Raw genomic sequence first — 19,581 nt, 5'->3', positions numbered from 1 at the left:
ATAATAATAATAATAATAATAATAATAATAATAATAATAATAATAATAATAATAATAATAATAATATGCAGAATGGCTCTGCTGCCTTTGAGAATATAAGGCATCACTCATGAAAGAGCAGTTTAAACAGATGTGCAGCTGAATGTTAACTTAAGGGTTTATTTGATGATCTTCCAGCTGAATTTATGCTTGTGAAAAAAGCATGGGTAGCCTCTTGCATTAGAATCACATGCAGAAATCTTTACACAGTTGTGTTTCAAGCAGCCATGCAAGTAGTCATTTACATGTGTGAATATAATGACAGCTGTTAAATTTGTTGCAAAGGGATATTCTACTGTGATGCTAATACCATCAGATTGGTCAGAACATTGCCCACCTGGTAGATATTTGATACCTCAACTTTCCATTACACTCCACAAACCCATTGTATTGTTCTGTGACATCTGTGGCAGGACCTTGGATACAGGCCATCTATGTGAAACTTGTTGGATGATACTCTTCAAGTATATATCAAGACCAAAACTGAGAAAAATGCTTTTTTGGACTACAGTTCCCAGAATCTTTAGTCAACATGCTGGCTGGGGATTGTAGGAGTTCTAGTAAAAAAAGTAACCCATCCAAGCTCTGAAGATAATGACTCAATACAGTATATCAGTGGTCACAGGAGAATATCTATTACAGGAAGTAATCACTCTTACAGACAGTCTAGTTCCAATGTAAGCTGCTGAAGAAATGGCAGTGTTCATTGAGTGTATAGTTATTTAATTTTCTAAGTTGACAATGGGTCTAAAATAAGGGTAAGAATCATGTGGTCCTCCTGATGTTATCAGACTGCAATTTTCAGCAGCCAGTGGTGAAGAATGCTGAGAGTTACTGTCCTGTGAGGGTAACACAATTCTCACCCTTGTCTAATAGTATCAGCAGGAGGTTTTATACACTAGCATGGATGTTTGTTTTTCACTAATCATACCTATATTTTATTTCATATTGGCAAAGTCTATTGAAATCCTAACCTGGCTAGTACCACAAAATATGAGAAGGTCTTCTTATATAAATTATTTAACAATTTTTGTGTGTTTAATCCCATTTCTAATATCTCCAGTACCATCCCAATTGTCAAAACATGAGATATTTCTTCCTGTTGTCCTCACTTACTAACAATTACTTTCTCATTCAGTTTCCAAACAGGGCAGCATGGCCCCCTGCAGCTCTCTCCTTCCCTGGAGAAGAGATTTTGGACATTAACTGATTGCACGACTGTGTTCCTATGTTCCTGCACTTTCATGTCCTTTCCTTTCTTCTCCCTTATTCATTCTACCCTTGTACTGAGATACAATTAATTGTATTTTTCTTGTGTGGCCTTTTTAACTCTGTACAGTAGACTAAATTATATGTGGCAGGCTGGGCTAGCACAGCCAAGTCATTGATCATACCTGATATCCTGCTGATTCCTTTGGGGGAAACTGAACACTGAAAGGGTAAGAGTGAAGTATTGGGATTGTGGGACTTCTGGAAATATAATTGGATATTGTTATTGTCAGCATACTTAACAGAAATGCACCAAGTAGAACTAGTTCAGATTCCAAAAACATGACAACAAGCTCCCCTCCAATGTTCCCATCTTCATATGGCTAGTGATACAAAACCAGAAATTATGAATTATGAAGCACTTAACATGGCAGATAGCCAATGTGAGTGTCGTTGACTGAACTGGTGAATAACTTGTAACTGTGGAAGGAAAAGGAATATGAATGGCTAGATGGAGTTGTCACACAAAACTGTTGGCTTTGGGTGATGCTTAAATGCACAAACCATGTTTTTAAATCAACTAATAGTCCAAAATCAGATATTGGCGATTAATTGACAAACCATAGAAAAGAAAATGTTCCTCACCCATTTTTAGTCCTATTCATGCCTTCTTTTTATGATAGATACTAAAGACTAATCTTCATTTCCATTAGCATTTACTTTCCAGGTTGCAGTTTAGTCTGCTTCCTATGACATTACTGTTAGCCAAGTTTCCTCATGATTGCAAGGTAAGTACATTATAGGTATATAGAGATGGTATAAAAGTTAAGGATATCATAGGGATGTCCATAGTAAATGACTGCTGTATAGCATCATATCAGCTGGGCCTGTCCCCACCAGCACAGTTCAGTAACTGGGTGCAATAACAAGTGAAAGCACCCTTGTAGAACACCATTTTTGTAGAATGACTGAAGTGTTTGAAGTAGTAACTTGTTTCATTATGATGAGTATAAAGCTAAAGGTACTGGTTTTCTGTCCAGGTGGACATGCACTCAGAGCAGCATCAGTCCCCAGTACAACATCTGTGAACAAATGGTACAGATCCGAGATGACCATATCCGCTTTATCTCTGAACTTGCTCGCTACAGCAACAGTGAGGTAAGCATTCATGGAAAGAAAAGCAGGCTGTTCCTGGTACAGTGCACAAAATGAAAGGAACTTTTGGATGTGGACTTTAGGGAAGGAGTCAGGTTGATCATGAAATTAATAGCATTAGAGTGCTGATAATCTGCTCAGAATAATTTTGCATGTAATTACTGCTGCTGCTGTAAACCATACTTGGTTCAGCCAATTTTGCTTAGTATGAATGGCAACAGTTATTCAAGTACTTGGGCACAAACTGATCATTACCTGTATTGCTGTGATCTTTTTAGATGTATATACCTGAGTTTCAACCTGGGACTTCCTGCATTCAAAGCAATGTACCTCTCTCTGTTCTTCTATGCCATGGACCTCTCATGAGCATCTCCTTTTGCCAACCTTGTTTATTTCTGTTTTTCATTCCACCACTTCCACTATTTGCATTGTAGAGATTTACCCAGCATCTTATTTTTAATCATTTTAGGCATACTTCCAGTACAATGAATGTAAGCTAAATGGTAATGATCAAGAATATTTTGCAAGCACCATTTTTGCTGCCACAATTGTGTGAAAGAGTAGTTTTTCTTCTTTTTCTTCTAATTTAACCTTGACAATTATGTTCAAGAGGTACATTTTGGGTTCTGCTCATTCCCTGAAATTAAATATCTTTTTCATCTCTAAATGTATATTCTTCCAAAATATTTTAACTTTTTCACACTTGCACCAACAGTGTAAATACATCCCAACCTCTTTCTGACATTTCCAGCAGGTGTTTTTCTTGTTTTATCTATTTTTGATAGTTTAGATGGAGTTAAATACCATCTATGTTGGGATTTATAGACATTTTCTCTTAAATCCATATTTAAAGATTGTTTTATTCTCCTTTTCCAAATTCTCTCCCATTAATCTAATTGTGTAGGTTGATTTAGCTCTCTTGCCCATTTTATCATAAATTCCTTAATTGTTTCTTCTTCTAACTCAAATTTAATTATTAACTTGTAAGTGAAGCATGTTATTAATGAGATAGAAAAGAAACATGTATCCCAAAGGGAATTGTGTATAACTATATCCCTTAAATTTATTTCACAGCATACTTGTAAAGCTTCAGTAGATCTACAGGATCTTTGTGCAAGTGTGCACCTTGATTGTGGACCAGTGATTCACAAACTTTGGTCTTCCAGATGACTTTCATTTCAGCTCCCAGAATGTCTTACTGGGCCCAAACCCCAGTTTAAGTGCAAACTATATGGAAGACATACAGCCAATTCAGCACTTAACCCATGGTATACCTTCCTTAATTTTTTTTTTTTAAAGTCATGTCTCCACAGTGACAGCAGGCATCTTGATGTGTTGCTGGCCCCTGCTGGTGCAAGTCACTACCTCTGAGGTCAGAACAAGGCTTCCTGCTGTGTAATCGATGCTGGATGCCTCATTCTGACCTCAGAGGGAGTTACCCATGGTGCCAGCAATGGGCAGAACAGCAGGACATGCATGTGAAGAGCTGTTCAGCATCACTCTTGAGTGTCCCATATAATGGAGCGATGTTGGGCTAGCTTTGAGCCTGGAATACTTTGAGCTACTCCAGGAGTATTCTGGCCCATGCATAAACCACCTTGGTCTGAAAATGGAAGATGACAAGAACTGTGGAAAAGAAGACAGGGATCAGAGCTTGCACACCTATACCCTATCCTTCCATGAATATAGGTGCGGGGAGGGAGGCTACAGAAATCAAATACTTGTCTCAAACACTTGGGGCATCATTCAGTCAACCATTTGTATAGTAATTTGTACCATGCTTTTTAAAACTTAAAAGCCAGTTGTTAGTCAGTGGTCTTATGTCAGTGAAGAATGTGTCTCCATGGTGCTTCTTAATATCAGCCACAGATGTACAACATTTGTCCAAAATAATGTTCCAAAAATAATTCAAACACTTTTGCTTTTTATTGTGTTTTCCTAAGCTTAACAAAATAGAAGAGCTTCTAAAGGGACTGCTGAAGATCCTTGTGCTTTTCCCCACCATTTCCCAGCAGTGTGGAAGCTGGATTGCTGAAAAGATTTTTGATCCTGTGTAGATTTTTAAGCACAGATGTGTTAATCAAGATTTAATCGATTAAAAAACCCTGCATATCTATGTATTCTGTCTCCATCCAGTAAGATCCTGTCTGTCACTATTATAAGATCCTATCTGAACTCAGAAGCAAACTAGTGTTGGGCCTGATTAATACTATGTTGTAGGCTATATTCAGAGGAAGGCAATAGCAGACCACCTCTGAATAAATCATACAAACCCCCCCCCCTATAAATCAGAGCTATTTTGAAAGCAATAATAAATAATAATAAAATTTTTATTTATATGCCGCCCTTCCTCCGATCAGGGCGGCTCACAACATAATTAAAATTCAAACAATTCCAATAAAAACATATTTAAAAACAAACCAACAGTAAAGCCCCAAAGCCCAACCTCTTGGCCACGAAAGAGAGGAGGGAGGCCCACAGGATATTTACTCGGGGAATGCCTGTTGGAATAGGAAGGTTTTGAGGTCCTTCCTAAATTGGGCCAGGGTGGTGGACGAGCGGAGCTCTGTGGGCAGCGCATTCCAAAGGGCTGGGGCAGCTATGGAGAACGACCTCCGAGTAGTGGAGGCCAACCTAGCCCTAGGCACCTTCAGTAGCTGCTGCCCAGACGTTCTGAGAGTGCGAGGCGGAATGTATGGGGAGAGGCGGTCCTTTAGGTATCCTGGGCCCAAGCCATTTAGGGCTTTATAGGTAATTACCAACACCTTATATTGAGCTCGGAAGCGAATGGGCAGCCAATGAAGATCTTTTAAAACTGGTGTTATATGGCTGGTCCTGGACGCACCAGTGACCAGCCGGGCTGCCATATTTTGCACTATTTGCAGCTTCCGAGTTTGGTATAAGGGTTGCCCCATGTAGAGTACGTTGCAGAAATCCAGTCTCGAAGTTACCAGAGCATGTACAACAGTTTCTAGGTCCCTCTGGGCCAGGTATGGGCGCAGCTGGCGAATCAGCCTAAGCTGATAACAAGTGCTCTTGACCGTCGCATTCACCTGAGCAGTCAGGTGAAGCGACGAGTCAAGAAGCACCCCCAGACTGCGCACGGAGTCCTTCACAGGGAGCGTGACCCCGTTCAGGACAGGTGGAACCACCGCCATTCCTGGACCAGGGGAACCTATCACTAGTACCTCCGTTTTCTCTGGATTCAATTTGAGTCGGTTTTCCCTCATCCAGCCCATTACTGACTCCAGACAGGCCACGAGAGGAGAGACGCCATCCCCAGTCACTGCATCAGTCGGAGACATAGAGAAAATAATTTGGGTGTCATCAGCGTACTGATAACCCCGCGCCCCATGTCTCCGGATGATCTCTCCCAGTGGTTTCATGTAAATGTTAAATAGCATGGGAGACAGAATGGCCCCTTGAGGGACCCCAGTTTTAAGGGGCCTCTCATCAGAGCACACGTCTCCCAGCTGCACCATCTGGGACCTCCCCGAGAGGTAGGAACGGAACCACTGGAGCACAGTGCCCCCGATTCCCACCTCTGCGAGGCGCCCCAGAAGGATACCATGGTCTATGGTATCGAAAGCCGCTGAGATGTCCAAGAGCACCAACAGGGACACGCTTCCCCTGTCGATGCCCAGACGGAGATCATCGACCAAGGCGACCATGGCCGTCTCAATAACAACAACAAATCCATATGCTTCATAGTCAAGTCTTCAGTTGGGAAACCTAGTTCACCCTTTACTTTGTGTCTGTATTATCTCCATAATGTGTAGGTTTTTTGTTCTTACATACACAATAATTAATTCTTTCTTGCTCTTTATTTTTAAAGATCTTGTCTGAAACAGGAAATTAAGTTTGGGGAGTAATGTCATTTTGACAATTATACTCTCTGCATCTTATCTTAACTATGTCTCAGCTTTTCTGATATCCCTTCATTGGCTTCTTTCTTTTCAGTGTGGTCAGTTTGTTACCTATTGACATTTTCTTGCTGAGATATGAATCTTTGTGGCAACAGTTGCATTTAATAAAAAATACAGTTGTGAGAGAACTTAAGCAAATGCAATACTGTTTGCTTCAAAGGAATAGCTGTTTGTATTGCTTTTCCAGGTTGTGACTGGCTCCGGCTTGGACAGCCAGAAATCAGATGAAGAATACAGAGAGCTTTTTGACCTGGCTTTACGGGGGCTTCAGCTTTTGTCCAAGTGGAGTGCACATGTTATGGAAGTGGTAGGTATAGGGATTGACCATAGCCATTGTCATAGATTTGTTTTGATTGACACCAGGCATAATGGCTTGCCATAAATAAAGACTACTTGATTGTTTGTTTATAATCCACATTTCTCCCAAAAGTCCAGCTGATTCTTTTGTTAAGAAATACATGTATAAGACAGAAGTTCTGTGTATAGTGGAAGATTATGTGATCTTTAAATGATTGAAACAGTTTTCTCAAATAACAAGAGTCAGTGGCTAGATTGTTTCTGGTTTTTGTTTTCTTTGCATAGTATTCTTGGAAACTGGTCCATCCCACTGATAAGTTTTGTAACAAAGATTGTCCAGGCACTGCTGAGGAATATGAGAGAGCCACGCGGTATAATTATACCAGTGAGGAAAAATTTGCTTTTGTTGAGGTGAGTGATTATATTGGCTTTTTCTGTTCAAAATAACATTTATTTTAAAAATGTTTGAAGTATCAGTTTGGGAAAACTAAGACTACCCCTTTTTTGTTACTATTTTCCAAAGGGAAGTGATATACTGATAGTGCAAATAAAAGTGCAATTGTCTGAAACACAGTCTGGGTAACCAGCCAAAGGCTGATTGCTACACAGCTGATAGCCTGCAGCTAATGAGGAGTAGCTTATAGTTCAGCACTTACGTTACTTTAGTAAATACAAGCCTTAAGTCTCAAACAGAGTGGAGCAATGTCCAAGTCAGGTAAATGGCATCCAAATTCAACAAACCCAGTCCAGGCAAGGTGCATGGCATCTGGGATCAACAACACAGTCCAGATCAAGCACAGAGTTCAAGAATATCTGTAGGTCAGATAATCTCTGACAATTCATGGAGGGCAGGACTGGGAATGTATAGCTCAGCAGCTCAATGCAGCTGCTACTTAATTAATTGCTGCTTTCTATAAATCCTCTGAAACTGTCTTAAGCCTGCTCAGTGTTGTTTCTAATCAGTAAATATAGGTAGGAGTAAGTGGTTTTCTATATCTGAATCGGCAGGACTGTTTGCCAAAGCTGGTACTGCACTCTAGTGTGTATCTGATAAGTGTGGCTTTGAAACCTCTTCTTGCTCTGGTTCAGCAGCAGGTTCCAGAATGTCCTCTGCTTCAGTCTCTGAATCAAAGGCCATGTTTACTGAGCCCTGGCAGCGCAGTGGTTAAATGCCTGTACTGCAACACTCACTCACAAACCATAAGGTTGCGAGTTCAATTCCAGCCAGGGGGCTCAAGTTCAACTCAGGCTTGCATCCTTCTGAGGTCACTAAAATGAGCACCCAGATTGTTGGGGGCAATTAGCTTACATTTTGTAAATCACTTAGGGAGTGCTTAAGTGTACTGATATAGAAATTGCTATTTTTTTTTTTTTTTTTTTTGGAATCAGGTCATGACAACAATATTATCTCTGGAGCTAACAGAATACAGAGCAGAAGATTTTTTTATAATTCCATCCAAATCCCAGGGAAACAAGGATCATCACTACTCATGATGTCTAAATGTAACCTCTGGGCTCAAGAGATTTGTTCACCTGAAAATACTTTAGCTACTGTAAACAGGACCAATGGAAGGCTGGCCTTTAATTTTGTTTTGTTTGTTTGTTTGTTTGTTTTGTTTGTTTTTTATTTATATACCGCTATTCCAAAGATCATAGTGGTGAACAGCAAGTAAGCTAATTAGCAAGTAAGCTAATGTCCTGTTTGTGGCATGCCCAATGGCATTTAGTTGCCCATCATGGAAAATAGGATGTTGGACGAGATTGGAGTAGGCAGTTGTGACCTTTCAGACATTGTTTACTGAGGGCTAGAACAGACCGGCACAATAAGCCGGCTTCCCGGTGGCATGGGCATGGTGTATGCATGATGAATGCCTTGACGCTGCCCCGAAGCCAGCATTACGTTGCTCCACTGCCCACATGTGGGCAGCTTTTTGGCACTCCAGTGGTGTGGAATTTAGATGCCACATGATGCAGGAGCTCTGAAAAGATGAGGCAGAAAAAACAGTGTTTTTCCAGTTTTGCCACTTCTTTTTGTGCCAGAAAAAAGCTGGATCAAGGCCACAGCATGTGGTTGCTGCAGTCCTGATCTGGCAATCAAAGGGGTGGCTTCAAGCTGCCCCTTTAGGGCCATCTGTTTCATCACCCTTACACCTTATAATCAGCTGTAGCCAACACAGGCAATGGTAGGAAATTTTGCAGTCCTACAACATCCATGAGGCCACAGTTATCCACTCCTACATTATACATGCCTTTAGTCTGATTCATCAGGGCTGTTATATTCTTGTGTTATCCTATTAGTGCTTTGATTAGGGCAGCAACACAATGTTCTCTTTCTCCAATTTTACCAAACCTTGTGTGTATTTGCACATATTCTAACATCATGGAATATGTTTACCTAACAATATTGAAATGGCTAAACAATTTGGGCTTACATTTTTCTCCCACAATAGAATACAGTGTTTTTGGCAAGGCCTAACAAATAATATTGACAGGCAACTTTAAAACAAACAAACTACATGAGAGGAAAGTGTGTACTTTATTTACCTTAGGAGGGAATACCTAATAACTATTCCCATTCCATTTTGAATTCTTCAGGTGATTGCGATGATAAAAGGTCTTCAAGTGCTAATGGGTCGCATGGAGAGTGTCTTCAATCAGGCCATCAGGAACACAATCTATGCTGCTCTTCAAGATTTTGCTCAGGTGACACTAAGAGAGCCACTGAGGCAAGCTGTAAGGAAAAAGAAGAATGTCCTCATCAGGTGAGACTAGCCTTCAAGCAAAACCTCCCAGTGTGTTCTACACATCCCCCCCCCCACACACACACAAAAAGTCCTAAATCAGGTTTTCTCTGCATTCTTCATGCTGTAATGTCTTCATTTTATACATTTGCACTCAAATGCTCCGCATCATTGGTTTGTGCCCTGGGGATTTATATGAAGTTCCAGAGTCACATTTTGCCTACCTCTGTTGTGTAAGGTCTTTCCTTTTTTCCTTTTTCATTTTTCACTTATACAAATAAATTAAAATTAAAAAACACAATTCCAAACTATTAAAAATGTAATCTAGAAACACAATCTTGAAACTAAAAAAGCCAAGCACACAACTAGTAACAATCCCATCTCCAGCAGTTAGATAACAGCTGAACAACAACATCTTCAGCCATTGGACTTATAACAATCCCCATCTCCAGCAGCTGGGCAAAGATAGATAGACAGATAGATAGATAGATAGATAGATAGATAGATAGATAGATAGATAGATAGATAGATATTTTTTAAAAAGGTTTTTAGCCTCATATGCTTATGACTGTCCAGAAGAAACATGGACCCGTTTATCTGATTTCCCCCCCCCCTCCCCTGTAAGACCTGGCTCCACAGCCAAAATGACATGTCTGTGAAGTTATAATGCAGAATTATAGCTCATCCAAAGGGCACATTCTTTGCATACAGAAAATCCCTAGTTCAGTCCTTGGCACTGGCAGGCCCAAGCAAGCAGAAGTGCTCACCCTGGCTTTTCAGGACAAACATCCCCCTGCTTGGATCATAAGTGCCCTTGTGCTCTGGCACCTCCAGCTAAAAAGATACTAGGGCTGGAAGCACCATACATGTAAACTCTGGATCACTGCTGAAATAACAGTGATAGGCTAGATGAGGCAATGGTTTGCTGCCCCAGTTTATGGTACATTCATACCTTCACAGTTTGTATAATTTAGTACTCATAAAGTAAATATTCAGGAGATACTGAGGTAAATGGATCATGAGTTCTGAACCAGTGGCTATTTCACTCATTGGGCCCATACAGACAGGCCAAAATAAAACTGCTTCAGGAGGAATGCTATTTAAATAATGCATGTGTCCTAAGAGGCTGGAAGCCACGCCAAAGCCATGCTACAGTCCTAAAGACTGGAGTGCAGCTTTGGTGCAGCTTCTGGCCTCTTATGATGTGTATGTCATTTAAACAGCATACCTCCAAAGAGACCTGAAGCAGCTTTATTTTGGCCTGTCTGTATGGGCCCATAGTCACAAAGAAGTATGGTGTGTGAGTGCGTGGGTGGGTGTGTTTCCGTCAACTTATGGCAAGTCCTTGAATTTCATAGGTTTTTCTTAGGCAAGGAATACTCAGAGGTGGTTTTGCCTGGTCCTTTGTCTGAAATTATGTTTGTGCAAGTGTCTCACGATCAATGTGCAGCTTATTGTATACAAATCTGTTACTTTTTATCTTCTGAATCAACTAGAGCATTGATATAAAAGAGTGCATATGGAAGTATCTCCACATGTGCAATATTTTAAATATTTTTAATATGTATGTATGACCTCTTCTGTCAGGGAATTTAGAGCAACTTACATATGGCTTCCATGTCTTTTTCCCTTTATGAGATCATTCTCTGGTCAATTATCTATGCTTCTCCTCAGATATGTTTCCTTGAGGGTTTTGGAAAAAAACTGAAAAGCAGTTTAACTTACTATTTTCTCTTCAGTGTATTTATTCTCTTCTTTTACATTAATTATTGGAAAGCGATTTATATAGTGCTATCATTTGCATTTTGAGTATACCTTTTGCAGTTTCGGCTGTGAATTCAACATAGGGAGGGGAGCCAGAGCAGAAAACACACCACAGAGATTCTTTTGGAAATATCAAGGCTACAACTTTATTTACAACAGCTGGTACTTTTGATTTGGCTCCAGGTCAGATAGCCTGCCTGTTATGGATGAATGCACCTCCAACTGCATCTTCTGGAAGAGGAACCAAAATGAAAGTTACAAAGTCCACATGGGTGGACAGCAGCTGTGTGGTTCCTGATCACCTGGTGATAGGGCATGCCCTTCTGCCCCCAAATGGACCATACTGCCCCACCCACAATGCCCCTTAACAGGACCCCATTAAAGGGCAAGGCACTGGCACCCGGTTTCCAGCAGCTACCTGGATCCAGACTTCATATTATCTTGGGTGTAACCTTGGCTCCTGCTTGTCCAGTAATGATAGATAACTTTCAATTTGTGCAGCCTGATGATGAGGACAGGATCCTTTGAGAGGGGAGAGCCACCGCATGTATATTAGATCTTTGCCCTTCCTGGCTTAAACAGGCCAAAGGAAGATTGGTGGAGTGGGTAAGGGATTAATGCCTCTCTACAGCAAGGCAGGGTTCCAACATGCCTAAAAGAGGCTGTGGTAAAATCTCTTTTGAAAAAAAACTACCCTGGACTAGATAATTACAGGCCAGTCTCCAATCTGCCATTTTTGGGCAAGATGCTGGAGCATGTGGTGGCTTCCCAACTCCAGGCATTTCTGGATGAGATGGGTTATCTAGATCCATGTCAATCTGATTTTATGCCTGGTTATGGGACAGAAACAGCTTTGGTCACCTTGGCAGATAAACTACGCAGAGAACTGGACAGAGGGTGTGTGTCCCTGTTGCTTTTGCCAGACCTCTCAGTGGCTTTCGATATCATCGACCATGATATCCTCTGAGTCGCCTCTCTGTCAATGATTGTGGTGAGTTCAATTCCCAGATCAGCCATGGGAACCCACTGGATGACCTTAGGCAAATCACAAGCTCTCAGCCTCAGGGCAATGGCAAGCCTCCTCCTAACAAATCTTACCAAGAAAACTCTATGATAGGGTTGATTTAGAGTTGCTATAAGTCAGAAATGACTTGAAGGCACACAACAAAAATAAACATTGTCACCGTATTGTTTCCCTGAAAAATGGCATCATTTACTCATTTTGTTGGGTAAAAGGGTACATTATATTTGGGCTTAAAGTTTTTGTTTGTTTGCCTGTTTGTTTGGGGGGGGGGGGAGTTAACGTGACATAAATTTATTGGTTCTAATATGGGAGTAGGTCAAACTGCAGAAGTAGTGACAATGCTGATTTAATCCAGTTAGTGTCTTGAATGCCTATTCAATTCCAATTTCATTGCTTTTTTTAGTGTCCTTCAGGCAATTAGAAAGACAATCTGTGACTGGGAAGGAGGGCGTGAGCCTCCAAATGACCCTTGCCTGAGAGGAGAAAAAGACCCTAAAGGTGGTTTTGATATCAAGGTTCCACGGAGAGCTGTAGGACCTTCAAGCACACAGGTATGCATTTCTTTCCTTGCTTGGAACATAGATTTGTTGCCTGTGTAAACATTTAAACAGCTCTGCTTTATTTTAATCTCTTTCACACCAGTATTATTGTAATTCATGCACTAGTTGCCAAAAAGACAAACAATTGGGTCCTAGAGCAGATCAAGCCAGAAATCTCCCTGGAAGCCAAGATGACAAAACTGAGGCTGACATACTTTGGGCACATCATAAGAAGGCACAACCTGTTGGGGAAAAAACCCAACAATGCCAGGAAAGGTGAAGGAGGAAGAGAGGAAGGCTGCATGTTAAATGGATGGACTCCATTGAGGAGGTCACGGGTATGAGTTTACAGGAACTAAGCAGAACAGTGGAAAACATGGAATCTTGAAGATGTCTCATCCACTGGGTCACCATGAGTCAGGATCGACTCGAGAGTGGTTAACAAGAATGAAGTTGTCCACAAAGAGCCTCCTTCCTCCTACCAAAGAAATGATCAGTGCTGATAACACAGCCACTTAAAATAAGTTGCAGATTGCAAAATGTCTCATTCTTCTAACATTCTCATTAGCATCTTTCAGGAAAACCTTTTGTTTTAAAACTATCTTTTGAGTATTGTTGAATATTCTTTCTATCCCCACTTTAGATGAAGTGAAAATTCTAAATCTGATTGATAGTCCCAACTGAAATAGACTCAAAGAGTCAATAGTATTTTTCTGTAAATCCCATTGTTTCAATTAGTCAATTCTAGTTCGAACTCTTGGATTTGCTTGCAGAGAATGATGCTTTTGTAAAGGCTATAGTAACAACAATTAATGTCTCCTTACAGCTTTACATGGTGAGAACTATGCTGGAATCCCTCATTGCAGATAAGAGTGGCTCAAAGAAGACTCTCAGGAGCAGCCTGGATGGGCCCATAGTGCTGGCCATTGAAGAGTTCCACAAGCAGTCTTTTTTCTTCACTCACCTTCTCAATATAAGTGGTAAGTTGTAATATAGGCAATTCTCATATATGCACACATTTGATCTGATTCATAAGAATAGCTGAATCTTGCCCATAGTTTATTTTTAGGTCTAGATTTTTTAAATCTGGCTTATTTTTAAATCAGGAGTAATTGTTAGTATGGGTGTTCTAACTAGTTGTTGAATAAACTGTCATCATAGTATTGTAAGAAATGCATCCATAAATATTTTACAGATAAATCTGTATAGCATTTTGTATATTCTGTTTTTTTCTTAATCTTGATACTTTTTATTTCTGTTTAGCAGTTTTTAATTATGATTTTTAACAAGTTCAAACTGAAAAATGGCCAATATGTGAAATATACTTTTTCATTAGCATTAAACCTTTGTTGTTCATGATTGTGGGGAAATGCTGTGTGTTTTCAGAAGCCCTCCAGCAGTGCTGTGATCTGTCCCAGCTTTGGTTCCGAGAATTTTTTTTGGAGTTGACCATGGGTCGTCGAATTCAGTTTCCTATTGAGATGTCTATGCCTTGGATTCTAACAGATCACATCCTGGAAACCAAAGAACCTTCTATGATGGAGTAAGAGCTTAAAGATTATTTTTTATTTGTATAAATAAACAGATCATTTTCAAATACTATACATCATGATCCTGCCTTTCGTAGATAGTGGCCCTGATAATTGTCAGTTTGCCATTCTGTGCCACTACAGACTCCCATTTGCAAGACTTTGGGATTTCCACTTTTCTTGGTAGGGGTAAGAAAGAATGTCTGCACATAGAATTGGAGTGTCCAGACACCTCATCAGGAGAATGGTCAGCTGCCATGAAATTTTGGTGGCTAGTGGGATATTGGGGATTTTATATATACAATCTGCCATCCATATCCACAGATTCTTCATCCATGTATTCAACCATCCATGATTTGCACACACACCCCAAAAAAAATCCCCAAAGCAAACCTTGATTTTGCCAGGTTATATAAGGGACATCATTTTACTACGCCACTATAAATAATGGGATTTGATCATCCACAGATTGTGGTATCCATGGGGTTTTGGGGTAGTGTCCTGGAACCAACCCCCAGGGGATACCAAGGGTCTACTGTATTTCTAGTGTTGTGTTTTATTGTCTTTGTCTCTGACTTTATATGTTTGATGTTCCTCCCTTTGGTGGAATGGGCGTTAGCAATAATCTTTTTTGTATAAACTCCCCCCCACAAAAAAAATGCTGGGAGAAATCATTTGTTGTTGCTGTTGTCTGCCTTCAAGTCATTTCTGACTTATGATGACTCTGTGGTGAACCAATCACAGGTTTTCTCAGCGTGAGAGTGTTTGGCTTGCCTAATGTCACCCAGTGGACTTCCATGGCTGAGCAGGAATTCAAACTCTTGTCCCCAGAGTCGTAGTCCAAGACTCAGACCACTGTGCCATACTGATTTCTAAACATTACCATGTGTAAAACCTCTTACATTCTCACCTAGTGGGAAAAAAGGTATTTATTCTTGCTTTTGAGAATGATATAAGTGAAGATTTGTATCCCTTGTTCTCACCCATACACAAATGCTTTTAAGTACCTGAAAGTGACTGCTTCCACTTTAAAACAGAGAGCCCAGGACACATGCCTAATGGGCTTAAGCATGCCCAACTTTGTAATGAATTTAGGCCATAGTAGAGATGCTTCATTTGTATTGTCTTTTAATATTGTAATTATTAATTGGTAACAGATTTTTAATTATAGTGGCCTAGGGTTTATTTAGAGAGCCAGTGTGGTATAGTAGTTTGAGAGACCAGGAAACTCTGAAGACCATGCTTTGATTCCCCGCCTGGCCATGGAAATTTAGTTAATTACTTTGGAGAAGTCACATGCTCTCAGCCCCAGAAAACCCTTAGGGTCACCATAATTTGGAAATAAAAATGTGAAGGCATGCAACAAGGATTACAACAACAACAAAGGTTGATTCATGAGTGAAGGTCAAGTTTATACATGATATTTTTAAAATAAATTTTAAAAAGTGCAAAAGCAGAGTTGCCCACTCTACTTGAACGTTATGTTAGCATTCATGGATTTCTTTCTTTGCAGGTATGTGCTGTATCCATTGGATCTCTACAATGATAGCGCTTACTATGCTTTAACCAAGTTTAAAAAGCAATTTCTCTATGATGAAATTGAAGCAGAAGTGAGTTTCTTTCCCCCCTTTCACTAAAAATTTGTTTTAGGAATTTCATAAAAAGCTTATCCTCAGTTATGCATGTTTGTTTAACTCATTTTTTGTTCTTCTACCAGGTGAACTTGTGTTTCGATCAGTTTGTGTACAAACTGGCAGACCAGATCTTTGCTTACTATAAAGCAATGGCTGGCAGGTATGAGATTTCTGTTGATTTTTGGTCCCTATGTCAAAACATGTTTTTTTTTAGTCAAGCTCAGGACTATGTTGCATCAGGTGTTGTGTATTTCTGTAAGAATTGATTAGTTCTTTATCTGATGATAAATCAAAGCAGACAGTGCTAAAGAAAGACAGGAAGACACTGATATCAGATTCACACACATCTTAGAAAAGTGTTGTTGTTGTTGTTTAGGTTTGTTTGTTTTGAAATACAACTCCCTGAATCCCCCAGTGAGCAGATCAATGCTATCCAGAGCACTCTGGGAATGGTTGTCCAGAGAAATAACTTTTCTAAACTCCGTGTTGACACTCATTGCAGGAATCTGTAGCCATCTTTATGCATATGTCTCAGAATGACAGTATTGCATATTAATCTCACATAAAATTATAATGATTTCTCCATGTGTAAGGGAAAGTATAGAAAGGGATGGTGGAATAGGTTTTTAGAATGTGATTTTAAAGCCTATTTATGAGTTCAGAGGTTCAGGTAGTGCTTACTATTGGATAACAACTACCTTTTTAGCCACTAAAGATATTCTTCAAACTTGGTCAAAAGCATATTTTACACCAAGCAAGCCAGACTGCTATATTGTCAAAATCAGGTTCTGGCTTTGAAATAGCATATTTTTTCAGGCACTAAGTCCACATAGGGCCCGTACATGGCTTTGGCACAGCTTCTGGACTCTTAGGACGTATGCATCATTTAAACAGCATACCTCCAAAGTGACCCGAAGCAGCTTTATTTTGGCCTGTCTGTATGGGACCATAGTTAATGTGGTAATTCATATTGCAAGACGAGATGAATTTTATACCTCATCCGTATTTTCTACTTTTTCCCCCCAGGAATTCCTTTTAGTATCTAAACGAATTACCTCCACACATCTCCAGTGATGCAACATCTCAGACTTTAGCACTTACAAATTCATTCCTGTTCTCTAGACTCTATGGTTAGCATTGCAGGGAGGAGATGGGGAGTAAGGATATAGGATCTTCTAGTTTGTTTTAGAAACCAATCACAAGGCTTGATGAGTAAAAGCAAGAATTACCAACATACTGAAATCCAGGAAACTACTGGGCTTTCTCTTCTTCATCCTGTGTACCTTTATATCATAAAGCAGGCACTTCAGTTGGTGCTGGTGCAGGTCTGTATCTTTGTGCAGTTCCTGTGCAAATTTGAGAAGGCTAAATTGAAGGAATATGGATAGGGCTAGGAGTACATATGTAAAATGCCCAGTTTTTCCAGTAGACCTATACCCAGACAATTTTTGAAGGACTTGGTCATGAAGATCAATGTTAGCTTTAGACTAATAGCCTAAACTGTAATGCTTTGGCTACAGTGAGAAGGATGGAATGACATTTTTTTAATGAATGGAGTAAGGCAGAAAGCTCTAAAAACAGAGAGTAGTGGAATCCATTTCTTCACTAATAGTCACTGTTCTGAATGCCTTGAGTAGTCCTAGGCACAGTAGACTCATTGAATCACCTCATGACTGAGGAGTCGATATTGAAGTAAATCCCATTGATTCAATGGGTCTTCTTTAGTTGAGATTAATAGTTGAGCATAAGTCCACTATGTGCCATTACATTTTCCAGCCTGGATCCCTCTAGTTCAGACATCTTCCTTTTCCAGGACATTTCCTATATTTGAGCCTTCTGTCCAGGCCCCCTTGCAGGCACTGCACTACTAGCAAGCTGAAATACAGCTTATTTAGTCAACCTTCCATACCCACAGATACTTTATCTACATATGCAATCAGCCACGGTTTGAAAATATTCCAAAAAATATATATTTTTATATAAAGGATACCATTTTACTGTGCCATTGTATTTAATGGGACTTGAGCATCCATGGATTTTGGTATCCAAGGGGGGGGGTGTCCTTGAACCAAACCCCAGCAGATACCAAGCGCCCACTATTACTCCATTTTTCTATGCAGTTCTGGGTTCGGGGTTGCCTGTGACAGATGTTTTTATTCAGGGAGGCCTCTGAATTTTAATTATGAAGCAGTATTATGTGTGTCAAGTGGTGTGCTATATTTTAAATCTTTTACTGGAAATTATTTTGAATATGTTTTAAGTATTTTAAACTGTTTTTAATCATGTTTTTAAAAGTAATATTGCTTTTCTTTTTTTGGCTTTTGTAAACTAATGTCTTAGCTTCATCTTTTAAAAACCCACCTCAAATCTCATCTTGGGAAAAAAGTGTGATATAAATTCGATTAATTAATTAATCAATTGTGTTTGAGGAATTTTCTGCATGGTGTGGGGCAAAATTACCCACAAATTGTGCTGAAATTTGTTTGTTTTTAAATGGGGGGAAGCTTTGGGAGACTTTGGGTTTCAGAGGTGTCAAGGGATGGGGGTCAAGGGACTGCATGTGGCCTGCAGGCTGCAGTATCCCCAGCTCTGCTCTAGATGTTTTGGACTGTAGCTCCCAGATAAGTTCAGTGACCTTGTCCAATGATCAGGAATGATGGTAATTGTAGCGGAACATTAGAGATTAGCCTACCAGCTTTTATTCCTGTTCTAGGTGCGGGATGTAAATGTACAGGAATGGGTTCTATAACATAGCACTATCACTGGGCAGTACTCATCCCGTGCCCAACCTGGGTTCTCCTGGATCTTTTAAAGAATGGGATTTCCCTATGCTTTAAACGGTCTGGGAGAAGCCTGCACCTAGCATGGAAATAAAAGCCAGTGTGCTAATATCAATTGTCTGGATCTATCCAAGTCACGGAATACTGGCCTGTTGCATAGATTTCCTTTTAGGTGAAATCCAATTAATGTTAATTGAGCTAGTGAGGATGTAATCAAGTAAAAATATTGACAAGCATTTTCCAATTGCAGTGTCTTATTGGATAAACGATTCCGGGCTGAATGTAAAAATTATGGAGTGATTATCCCTTACCCGCCATCCAACCGATACGAAACATTGCTCAAACAGAGGCATGTCCAGGTATGACACAGTCAGTCAGAACATGATTTCCAGTCTTTTCTTTGGCCCTGGAAGCAATGGTGGCTTCACACATCCATTTTGTATGTGGAAGTATGCAGGTGTACATGGCACTGTGAGTGTGCATGGCATTCTGCATCATGCAAAAGGGTAAATAGATGCACATGTTTATAATTTCTTATAGCACATCTAGATTTCTGTGGTTGCTTCATTTGTGCTCTTACATATGGTGTGAAGTATATAGTCTGTACCCTTGGTGAAGTAAAGGGCAGTAGACATGTGACCAGGAATAGTGGGCATATCTCATGAGCTGTTCTCACATTCATGTTCTCTTCAGTTCTGCTCATGGCATGCTTTTCTCTTCCTTCTGCCCAAACCATGCCACTTATTTTCATATGGTCCAGTGAGCAGCGCCTTACAACCACTGGGTCTCCACAGTATGCCTACAACTGCACACATTGCACATCACTGTAGCAATATTTCAGCATGCACTATTCTGCAAGCATGGATCTGCCCCTTTCTGTAAACTGAATAGGCTGAAATCCTTATCTCCATTTCAGGAAAGATAAACTAACCAATGTATCAGGT

At 40.1% G+C, this 19,581-nt stretch overlaps 1 protein-coding gene across 4 annotated transcripts in view; it reads left to right on the top strand.

Annotated features, from left to right (window-relative positions):
• The window catches only part of CYFIP2 (cytoplasmic FMR1 interacting protein 2), a 101,972-nt gene that overhangs the window by 44,434 nt on the left and 37,957 nt on the right, over window positions 1-19,581 (top strand). For all 4 annotated transcript variants that reach the window (XM_042451370.1, XM_042451371.1, XM_042451368.1 and 1 more), the window contains exons 11-20: window positions 2,289-2,406; window positions 6,517-6,636; window positions 6,912-7,037; window positions 9,222-9,388; window positions 12,559-12,706; window positions 13,521-13,674; window positions 14,081-14,237; window positions 15,737-15,833; window positions 15,941-16,017; window positions 18,888-18,996. In XM_042451370.1, the coding sequence (XP_042307304.1) occupies window positions 2,289-2,406; window positions 6,517-6,636; window positions 6,912-7,037; window positions 9,222-9,388; window positions 12,559-12,706; window positions 13,521-13,674; window positions 14,081-14,237; window positions 15,737-15,833; window positions 15,941-16,017; window positions 18,888-18,996 (1,273 nt within the window). The remainder of the gene's footprint in view (window positions 1-2,288; window positions 2,407-6,516; window positions 6,637-6,911; window positions 7,038-9,221; window positions 9,389-12,558; window positions 12,707-13,520; window positions 13,675-14,080; window positions 14,238-15,736; window positions 15,834-15,940; window positions 16,018-18,887; window positions 18,997-19,581) is intronic.

This window comes from Sceloporus undulatus, chromosome 2 (assembly GCF_019175285.1).
Source record: "Sceloporus undulatus isolate JIND9_A2432 ecotype Alabama chromosome 2, SceUnd_v1.1, whole genome shotgun sequence".
NCBI lineage: Eukaryota > Metazoa > Chordata > Lepidosauria > Squamata > Phrynosomatidae > Sceloporus > Sceloporus undulatus.
Note: the sequence above shows the minus strand (reverse complement) of the source record. Positions and strands in the feature narration are given on the sequence as shown.